The sequence below is a fragment of the Heloderma suspectum genome, chromosome 1 (genome assembly GCF_057233095.1).
Source record: "Heloderma suspectum isolate Gila_16-S chromosome 1, 16-S_ref, whole genome shotgun sequence".
Taxonomy (NCBI): Eukaryota; Metazoa; Chordata; class Lepidosauria; order Squamata; family Helodermatidae; genus Heloderma; species Heloderma suspectum.
In genome coordinates, this window is record NC_139458.1 from 383599745 (window position 1) to 383611210 (window position 11466).

The 11466-nt window shown below is 42.2% G+C and overlaps 1 protein-coding gene across 1 annotated transcript in view; it reads left to right on the forward strand.

Annotated features, from left to right (window-relative positions):
- The window catches only part of DNAH8 (dynein axonemal heavy chain 8), a 197386-nt gene extending 192088 nt beyond the window's left edge, over window positions 1-5298 (forward strand). The window contains exons 89-92 of the mRNA XM_084832480.1: window positions 347-499; window positions 1777-1966; window positions 4063-4184; window positions 4809-5298. Coding sequence (XP_084688606.1) covers window positions 347-499; window positions 1777-1966; window positions 4063-4184; window positions 4809-5096 — 753 coding nt within the window. The 3' untranslated portion in view covers window positions 5097-5298. The remainder of the gene's footprint in view (window positions 1-346; window positions 500-1776; window positions 1967-4062; window positions 4185-4808) is intronic.
- Window positions 5299-11466: the final 6168 nt, after the last annotated feature.

Below are 11466 nucleotides of genomic sequence, written 5' to 3' on the forward strand. Positions count from 1 at the left end.
TCTATTCATATGTTACCTTAAATCTTTACATGGGACCAGCCCTCTTCCCCAATTTCCTGCAGGGACTTATACCACCTTATCTCTGTCCCTTCCACTCCACTCTCTGTTTTCTTCCTTCCACCTTGATTTTCACTGTCCAAGAACATCTACTACTGCCAAGAACATCTACGACTGAATCACAGAATCATAGAATAGTAGGGTTGGAAGGGGCCTACAAGGCCATTTATGCATGACTGCCATCATAAATGGGAAGGCTGCTATTTCTCTGAGTATAAGATATATTTTGTTAGTGCTGTTCTAAATGCTTTATTGACTGCCTTGCTTTCTCTTAATTTCCTGTTTTCAGGTGAAAGCTCGCTTAGTTAAAATGGGCCATCTTAATTCTATGAATATTTTTCTTCGGCAAGAAATTGACCGAATGCAAAAGGTTATCAAAATACTACGTAATAGTCTCAGCGATCTTAAGCTAGCCATAGAAGGAACTATTATTATGAGCGAGGTAACTAAGTATATTATTATGTACGATTACTAGGGATGGGAGATGGATGAGTTTGATTTACATTTTAATTCGTATTTCTCAAACCAATACACAAACCAAGATGTAGTTATCCTTTGGTATTTTCACATCTCCAGATTTTGCAATACAGTTCTCTAATTAAAAAAATATGTACACAAAAAGTGTATATTAGGGAGATGTGTGCACAAAAATGCACATTTTAGTGGAAAAAGCATACAAAAATGCATTGTAGTAGGGAAAAATGCTTGAAAACTTGCATATGTTAGGCAAAATTGCATACAAAACATATATATGTATATATTAAGATAAATGCACATGAAAATGTATTCAAAGGTTCATGAGGAATAAAGCAAATGGCGAGCGACGTGTAGATAGTACAAAAGGAACTTAAGCACCCTTCTCTGGCTGGATCAGACTCTGTGTATGGCAAGTAAAATCCAACAGGCAAGTCAGTTAGGTAGGCAAATAGTCAGGCACAGAGGTATGAGTCCAGTATGGGATCAGAGTCAGGATGCAGGCAGTTGCTGAAGCACAGTATTACCAAGCAAGTAAGTGGTTTCCAAAAGAAAGGGCTGAGGTGCAGCTGAAGTCCAAATATGGAAGAATAGTCAAACAGGACCTCAGTCCAAAAAGCAGAGCCAAGCAAGAGTCATTAGTGCAGAGGTTCAGTCACAAAGCAAAATCAGGGATATGGGACACTAGAGCGAAAAGTAAGATATTGTTTCCAGCAGCTAGCAAGCGATAACAAACAGCTTATATAGCCATTGCTTCCAGAGCCCATCTAGGGCTCAGCTGCAATTCATTACAATCCCTCTGGCAACAGTTTGACTTGTGAGGAGGGCATTGCTCCTGAAGAGGCCTTTCCTCTTGAGGAGCCCTCCTTGGTAACCGAGCTCTCCTTCTCAAAGGAACTCTACTGGCCTACCTCTTGAGGCGACAATGTTCTTGGGGATTAGGTGATCACCCAGTCTCTGCCTCAGAGGCAGAGCTCCCCTCCTGTAAGGATGGACCTATGGTCATCTCCCTCACTGGCCCAGGCTCCCCCCAGGTCTCTTGACCTTGACCTTGTCCGTCTCTGAGAGCTTTAACTTGGAGGAGGACGAGGATTCCTCCAGCCGGGGGCGGGGGGGGGGGCATGGCATTAAGATCGAAAAACAAAAAACAGATGTCAAAACAGACATTCCAGTATCTAGCCATTTTGAAGTTGATGCATCTCAACTCAATTCCACAAAAGCATATTCTGTTTTTAATTTCTTCAGAATTTAAGGGATGCACTTGATAACATGTATGATGCTCGAATTCCTCAATTTTGGAAACGTGTATCTTGGGATTCTTCCACACTTGGATTCTGGTTTACTGAACTTCTAGAGAGAAACAACCAGTTTCGCACCTGGGTATTTGAAGGGAGGCCACATGTATTTTGGATGACTGGATTCTTTAATCCTCAGGGTAAGTTTTACAAGGGTAAAATGTATTTATTTATTACATTTATATCCCGTCTTTTTTCCTCTTTAAGGAACCCAAGGCGGTGTACATAATCCTCCTCTCCATTTTATCCCTACAACAACAACCCTGTGAGGTAGGTTGGGCTGAGAGTCTGTGACTGGCCCAAAGTCACCTAGTGAGCTTCCGTGGCTGAGCGGGGACTAGAACCCAGATCTCCCAAGTCCCAGTCCAGCACTGTAGCCACTGCACCATGCTGGCTCTCTATTAACTGCACATTGTTCTATATTTAACCACAGTTTGATTACTCTGCTACGGTGCTGTTTTGATAGAGGGTATGGGCTGGGATCAAATATATGTAGAGGCTATTTTTTCAGTTTTACAATGAGAGCATTTCCATGTCCATAATTTCTGTCACATTCACATGAAAGTAGCATTTCCATTTATTTGAATGTCTAATTATCCAAATGCATGTGGTATCCTTTAAGACATACATATAAAAGTATATGCAGTTCTTTTTAAATTCCAAACATTCCTGCTGTATGACATCCATTGTAGAATTTAATTTTTTGGAACCACAACAGAATATGTTGTACATTCTAGCAAATCATATGATCTGTTTCTCAGATGGATGAAGTCAACATGTATACATTCTTGTCAGGCATTTACCCCCATTTTTTATGTACACCCTATTAGCAAGATAGCATTTTACTATGGGCTTAAATTGTTGCATGCTGATTTGTTGTTTGAAGTGAACAGAAATTCTGCAACAATTCATAACCTGATAAAACCCAATTGTTTTCTTTGGGACTGGATATGAAATCATACCCTGGTCTTGTTTAGAGGATTTTCCGTCCTTTCTTCGCATACTTTCTTCCCACCAAAGGACATTTACACTTTTATGGAAAAGGAAGGGAAAGGAAATAACTAAATGGGAGTAAAAGCCAGAAGAAATGACAGTCAAATATAACACATCATTTGCCATTTTCAGTAGTTTAATTACCACTCTGTACTGTAGTGAATTGACAAATGCTACTATCTGATTCTAAAAGCTTTTGCCGAAGTATGCTTCCTTTTGGAAAGAATTGGTGGTCATCTGTGGGTTTAGGTTTTGGAAGCATTATGCTTCTCTGGACATACAATCCAGGTCAGAAATGTTTCCATGACTTTCTAGCCTACATGTACTTTCCATTATAGTAAGTCTCTCACTGGCTTCTGTTCATTACAACTTCCAGTTATTCAAAACCTTAGCCACTAGGTGCTGCTACTATTAATTCCCTAATAAATACCAGAAGTCTATAGTTGTATTTTTCTGGGTTTTTTTTTAATTCTATAGCTTTTGCCAGTAGTTTGCTGCTAAGAATTTTAGAGTGCAATCCTAAAGGATTGCTGCTCTGTAGATGGAGGACTCGGAGACTGGAGCTGTCCGCCCATCCAGCGCACTGCCAGCAAGAGCTGTGCAAGGCTGGACAAACGGCAGAGATTTTTACAGCCTTGACATCCTCCTTTGCTATGATATCTGCTAGGTGGGCCTCTGAGCCCATCTAGCTACTGCACATTGCCCAGGCAGGGGCAGGGCCTGAGAGGTCCTTGGATTTACTAGTTCTTCAGCCGCTCCTCTCCCCTTCCCATATACTGGCATGCCTCTTCCTTTCCTGTTCCCTTCCTGAGGTCAGAGCTCCAACCTCAGATAAGGAGATGCCATAGAGCTTTCATAGCAGCTGTGTGTGTGTGCAGATCCATGCTTGAATCTCTTCTTCCACTTTTGGATCTCTGTTTCCAGCTGTGGAGGAGGGGATCTGCAGCATCTTATGGCACCCCAGATACTGTCTAGGGGAACATAGGATTGCTCTGTTGGGGTGCAATCCTATGTATGTTTAGATGGAAAAAAAGTCCTACAACTCCCAGCATTCCTCAGCTAACATGGCTGGCTGAGGAATGCTGGGAGTTGTAGGACTTTTTTCTATCTAAACATGCATAGGATTGGGTCTTTAGTGCACTTTTTATACCATGGATGCTTTAGCCACAAAGCATTGCAATTTGAAGAAAGGCAACAGGAAAAGGTTTATTAAACTTGCCTTGTTCTTTCATTCACTTTGCAGGGTTCCTAACAGCTATGAGACAAGAAGTGACTCGAGCACACAAAGGTTGGGCTTTGGATACAGTTACTATACATAACGAAGTGCTGAAACAGATTAAGGAAGAAATCACAGCAGCTCCTCCTGTACGTATGACATATGTTGGCATTAATTTCAGAACAACTTATACTTTCCAATCATTCTAGATAGATTTTTTAAACTGCTAAAGAAAAAAAATGGCATTCTATTTGCTTTAGATTTTCTAACAACGGAAGAAATTATAATGATGTTCTCATTTATATGCCCTTCCCATCCCCTGCCATCAGAGCACTAAAAGTGAAGGAGGAGGAGTGGAGGAGGTTTATGTTGCTGCAAGGAGGAGGCCTCTGCGAGTGGACCTTCTTGCCTGCCCAAGTAGAGGGAGATCTGTAATATCCTCAGGGCCCTTGGATGACCTTCGAGTGACTATAGGATTGTGCCCTAAAATTGCACCAATGCACTTTTCTCAGTTTATTCCGTAATTGTGATATATATTCTATTAGAGAGAGAGAATTAATTATTTTGACTCAATTTTGAACTCAATATTTGAACACTGTTCATTCCCACTTTGTGCAATTTTGGAAACTTTATAGATCAAATTCCTTTACTATTTCAAACTTTGCTAATTATACCATATCTTATATTGAAAAGGTTAGGTCAACAAAGTCATGCTGTAATTTTAAAAACAGACACTTTTCTATGCATAATAAACATCCATTCTTTTCACACAGGAAGGGGTATATATTTATGGATTATACTTGGATGGAGCTGGATGGGATAGACGTAATAATAAACTCACTGAATCTACAGCGAAGATTCTTTTTACAGTGCTCCCTGTTGTGCATATATTTGCAATTAATACAACTGGCCCAAGAGATCCTAAACTCTATGTTTGTCCTATTTATAAGAAGCCAAGGAGAACCGATTTGACCTACATTACTGCAATCTACCTAAGGACAACAGTATCCCCAGATCACTGGATACTTAGAGGAGTGGCCCTCCTGTGTGACATCAAATAAATACTGCTTCTATGATAAAAGCACTATAATGTGAGATAGCAATCAAAAAAGGTAGAGAAATTGACAGTTTTCTCATGATTAGCTATTCTCTTCCCCCTTATACTGCAATTCCCATTTGCTTTACAATTTCTAGTAATTTTGCCTTGTACAGTTATGCTTTAATATTCTGTCAGCTGTATTAAATCTTTTAGTGTCAAAATGCAAAATCAAGTTCTGAGTGTTGGTCATTTTTCCCTTTCCACTTGTCATATTTTATTTTTTAATGGAACTTATTAGCCCAGTTAACTAACCAGTTAAGCTACAGTATTTAGATTTAATGGCCCAGTCATTAGGAAGGTCGCTGGAGCTCATTTGGCTTAAATCCAGGTATGCTGTTTAAACTGGTTCATGAATCAGAGTGCCTATCAGAAACTGTAGAATGGTTCTAAATCTTAAAAGCAGTACAAAACTGTGAATTGCAGATCTGTGTTTTCTTTTCATTTTTGAAAAAGACACTGACAATCAGCGCAATGATACTTGCTCTGAAGCTATTTAGTCACATTGGAGTCAATGGAATTAAGTCAACTGAAGTGAAAGCAACACTGGCTTAAATGAACTATGAATCACAGCCAACTTAAGATAATAGTTGCCACTGGAACAGATTTTATTGGAGATGTTATAAGAAAAAAATAATATTTTAAGTAGTGAAACGAAGATCAATGAAACAAAGTCATTGAACCAATGGAAGGTATTCTACATGCTTCCAATAGTCAACTTAAGACACTTCTGTTCTTCATCTGACAATGTCTGATGTCAAAGTGCTTAGGCAAATCCTAAGGAGTCCTAAGGAGCTGTTGTATCTAATTAGGGATACAGAGTAGAATACAAAAGCCTTTATTTAAAAGTATAAACAACAAATGTAACAGAACTAGCAGCTATGCCTAGAACTAAGCAGACTCCATTGCTATGTCCTGTTTCCTTTTATAGGCTGCCTCCCTTGAGCTGGGTATAATCCCAGCTCTCTTAAAGCTACAACCCCTACAAAATCACCACAGGAACATTATAAATGTTTGCTGTCAAGGGCTCCTTGGAGGCTTCTTTCAGTCTAATCCAGTAACTAAGTCCAGACACAGACAAAGGGATTCCTTTCAAAGCTTTATTCTTCCTTTACAACATAACAACTCTACTGCTTGCAACTAGATCTGAGCAGCACAGTACCTATGCCCTAAGTTGGAACAGTTGGTCCCCGTTTGAAAGGGAATTACTGGCAGACCCCTGAACTTAAGGACTAGGGAGAGTCCCTCCCCTTTTCCCTTGGATCCTCTGGGCACAGCCGTTGTTTGCGCGTCAACCGGGCACTACACCTCCTTTCTGCGCCCTCCATTTGGCACCGCTCTCTGCGTCGGCGTTGTGCGTCCACCAAGTCTGCTATCCGCGCTCTGTCACTCCCTGGACTGCTATCTAAGCTAGGAATGCTGGTGGGAGGAATCTCCGTCAGCTGTTGGCCCTGGGAAAGAGGAGCGCGCTCCTCTCCCAGGAGCGACTGCTCTTCCTCAGAATCAGAACTACTCTGGGATTCTATGGGCTCAGTGTCCACCCTGACATTTACAGGTAAATCCCATTCACTTGTTTTTGGACTATTTGATTATATTCTGAAGTTTGTTTGCTAATACATACTGTAAAAAAAGAAAAGACAAAGGATCTGAGACGTTTAGAACCCAGTCTAGTCTAATACTAGACTTTGTACTTTGGGCAAATGTTATATATCTTTTCAGTATTTCTTGTCTCCTCAGTTTAAGTATTTGCAGGAGCCATGGACCAGAGTTCTGTTAATGTAGAACATGTAGCCATTGTCCTGTCTCATGAATGAAATTGGTACAGAAAGATGACTCAGCTAAGACTCAGGATACCCAGCAAACCCAAACAGTTAATAACCAAACTAATTTCATACCATTGGCATTTTCCTAACACTAGAGTTAAATCCTGAAGTGTCGAGCTCATTCATTCACAAATCTGTAACAGTTTATCTGTTCTAGTCAATAGAGAAAAGTTATTCCAGTGCCTGGAATACCACAGTCTGTAGCAACTTTGAGGATGCTGAGCCTAAATATAGTAATCATCATTAAGTGGCTGGATAGGATTTATTATGCATCCTAATGTAGTTCAAGTGAATACTCTGGAGACCAATTTCCCCCCACAGGTGATTCTTTACATTATAGTAATTGGGCACATCCCATGCTGAGTTGTGGTATTTTCATGTTGTGGTGTCACATCTGATCATTTACGCTTTCTTCTGCCACTGTTTTCGGGCAATAAGAAGATGTATGCGGGTGCACAGCCCCTAACAGTTTTGGGCGGAGAAGGGAATGGTGTTAAAACAATCCCAATATAAGGCTGCTTGTGACCCTAGGAAAGACAGTGCACCTAACTTGGACCAACCAAGATGCCATGTCCTGACACCTGTTGAACTCTTACTGCAGACCCTGGGGGAGGGCAGAGCAGTACAGAGCTCTCGGTTACAAGCCTGGAAGAGGGCCAAGAAGACCTCCCCTCAAGGAGCTCCAAGGAAGGAGCTGAAGTTTTGTGCCCAAACTTTTCTGTTTCTCCTTCCCCCATGTTTTGTTTTTTTCTTGAAGACACTTATGCCCTAAATAAATAAGCAGAAGCCTCATTCTGACGTGGCCAAGGCAGATACCACTGCCATCCCCCAAATGAGACCCAGAAGTGCTTTAGCTCACATCATGGCCACAGGGCAAATCCCTCACCTGTTTCTCACCCCAAGGTTTGCAGAAGGACAAAAGAAATATTGACAGAAAAATCCTAAGGGGAATGGGGAACCACAAAAACAGCCTAATGTGGACTAAACATATTAAGCACAGAATGCTGACTACTGGAGTGGGGAACCAGAAGACCAGAAGATGGGAGGTGGGAATGAAATGAAGTGTCCTGGAACAGGGCACAGTTGACTGGGTGGAACACTCCACATTGCAATATTTCTTGCAGGTTCTACTTATTTCTATGTTATAACATTGAATTATATCTGTTACTAGGCAGTCATCAGCTGGCTACAAAGGGTAAATGTTCCTACTTCATTTCCTAAGTACAGATTTCAGTTCTCTAAATGATTTGTTTCAACAGCTTGAAGTAATGTGCCCCACGGCTCATAAGTCTTGGCTCCCAAGCAAGGTGTTATAGCATTTACTGATCTCAGGAGGCCCTCTGTTTCTGTTTCCAATTGTCTCTATAAGAAATGAACTGAAACACATCTATCTGCCATTGCTGCTGTTTAAAAATGCCCAAAGATTTTTTTTTGTATAGTTATCAGTAGGAAATCAGGTACCCCTAGGAACCCCAAAGAACTATTATTTATCAACACGCTTTGGCTATCTTTTCTGTCATTGTCCTAGGCAGAAAACCCTTGCCGACTCCCAATTTAAAGCTCCTTTCAGAAGTGGAGTGCAAATTTCCCCATAGTACAAAGTCATCTGGAATAATATCCTTTGAGGCTTTCACAGGTGATGGAGGTTGCAGATGCAGGAGATATCCTGTGGCACCTTCTTCTTTATTAAATGAAAATAAGAGTGCCATTCCCTTGTAGATGATAGATCAAGTAGGAAGTATTGGTTGTCATTGTGGGAAGTTTTTACCACAGTACCTGGGCCAACACTGTACGCCTCCTTTTCCAGAACAGGGCAGGTCAGTGGAGCTCACAGAAGGGATCTGGAGACTGATCCGGAAACAAGTATTTCTGCTTGTTTCCAGGGTTACTTTTAGAACTGCAGATCCCCACTGTGCTAGCAGTTCCTCCCACTGCTGCAAAAGAAACAGTAGAAATAAATAAAACACAGTGAAATAAATAGGTATTTACTCCCTTCTGAAAGAAAGGGAGAAAGTGTGCCAACCTGACCTCAAGTGGGAAGGAAGAAGGAGGGAACAACAGTCATTTATGCGGATACTTTGTTTTATTTTGCTTTAATGTGAGATGTGGGACTTGTAGATTTCATACCCAGTGACCTCTGTGAGTTTCAGGGCTCATTTATCTCATCTGCAAGCTAATAGATTTCAGGGTGATGTACAATAAAATCACAAATCAAATCCAAATCCAGATAAATCAACACAAAAGCAGCATAATAAAACAATCAATTAAAAGCAACAATCAATTAAAATCAGCAGAGGCTAAAACATCAGGCATCATAAGAAGATCAGAAAGTATCACAGACATAGAAGTACTTAAAAATACATTATATCAGCGGAAATATATAGAAGATTAAAAATTCTGAGAAAATAAACAGGTCTTTTCCTGGCACCAAAAGTATAACGAACTAGGCACCAGGCAAACCTCTCTGGGGATGGTGTTCCATAACCAGGGGACCACTACTGAAAAAGTCTGCTCCAGAGTAGCAACCCTGCTATACCACAGTGTACAAGGGCAGTCAGAGCATGGTCTCTTATGACTATCACAGAGCTTGGGTAGTAAGAGGCTCTCCTTCAGATACTGTGGCCCCAAGCCACAAAGGGCTTTATTTTATTTATTTATTTATTTCATTTCTATACCGCCCAATAGCCGAAGCTGTCTGGGCGGTTCACAAAAATTAAAACCAAAGAGCACACAATAAAACAATATAGAATATATAAAACATTAAAACCACAGTATAACAATACAACCAGAATAAAAACTAGCAGCAATGCAGGGATTTAAAAAACAGATTTAAAACAGCAAAGCCAAAAGTCTAAAGAGCTAAAATGCTGAAATGCCTGGGGAAAAAAAAGGTCTTCACCTGGTGCCAGAAGGAATACAATGTAGGTGCCAGGTGAACCTCACTAGGGAACTCATTCCAGAGCCGGGGTGCCACAGCAGAAAAAGCCCTCCTCCTAGTAGCCACCCGCCTCACTTCCTTTGGCAGGGGCTCACGGAGAAGGGCCGCTAAGGATGATCTTAAGGTCCAGGCAGGCACATATGGGAGGAGGCGATCCTTCAGGTAACCTGGCCCCAAGCCATTAAAGGCTTTGAATGTTAATACCAGCACTTTGAATTGGGCCCGGAAATGGACTGGCAGCCAGTGCAGCTGAAAGAGTACTGCCGTAATATGAGCTCGCTGGCCAGTCCCTGTTAACAATCTTGCTGCCCTATTTTGGACCAGATGAAGTTTCCGAACCGTTTTCAAAGGCAGCCCCACATATAACGCATTGCAGTAATCCAGACGAGAAGTTATCAGAGCATGGATAACTGTAGCTAGGCTATCTCTGTCCAGATAAGGGCGTAGTTGGTATACCAGCCTAAGCTGATAAAAAGTGCTCCGTGCCACTGAGTTCACCTGTGCCTCAAGTGACAGTTCTGGATCCAAGAGCACCCCCAAGCTACGAACGTGATCCTTTAGGGGGAGTGTAACCCCCTCCAGAACAGGTTGAATATCACCTAGCTGGGCAGACGAACCACCCGCTAACAGTACCTCTGTCTTGTCTGGATTGAGTTTCAGTTTATTGGCCCTCATCCAGTCCATTTCCGTGCCCAGGCCCTGATTCAGAACAGCCACTGCCTTACCTGGGTTTGATGTAAAAGAGAGGTAGAGCTGGGTGTCATCCGCATATTGATGGCACCTCAGCCCACACCTCTGGATAACCTCCCCCAGCAGTTTCATGTAGGTGTTAAACAGCATGGGGGATAAAATAGAGCCCTGTGGAACTCCATGGCATAATTGCCATGGCATAGAGCAATAATCCCCCAGCACCACTTCTAGAGTTGGCCGTCCAAGTAGGAGTGGAACCAGTGCAGTGCAGCGCCTCCGACTCCCAACCCAGACAACCTATCCAGAAGGATACCATGCTTGATGGTATCGAAAGTCGCTGAGAGGTCCAGGAGAATCAACAGGGTCGCACTTCCCCTGTCCCTCCTCCAGCAGAGTTCATCCCACAGGGCAACCAAGGCAGTTTTCATTCCAAAACCAGGCCTGAAGCCTGATTGAAATGGATCTAGATAATCCTTTTCATTAAGGAGTGCCTGGAGCTGTCCTGCAACCACCCATTCAAGCATCTTGCCCAGGAAGGGGAAATGGCCTTGGTCGCCTTGGTGAATGATATGAGGAGGGCTTTGAATAGGGGTGAATGCTCCTTCCTTGTTCTCCTCAAAGTCTCAGCTGCTTTTGATATCGTTGACCACGGTATCCTCCTGGACCACCTGGAGGGATTGGGCATTGGAGACACCGTATTACTGTGGTTCCGGTCCTTCCTCTCCGGCAGGTACCAGAGGGTAGGACTGGGAGAGGAGGTTTCAGCCCTGTGGCTGCTCACTTGTGGGATGCCACAGGGTTCCATCCTCTCCCCGATGCTATTTAACATCTATGTGAAGCCGCTGAGGGCTATCATCAGGAGGTTTGGGGTGCAGTGTCATCGA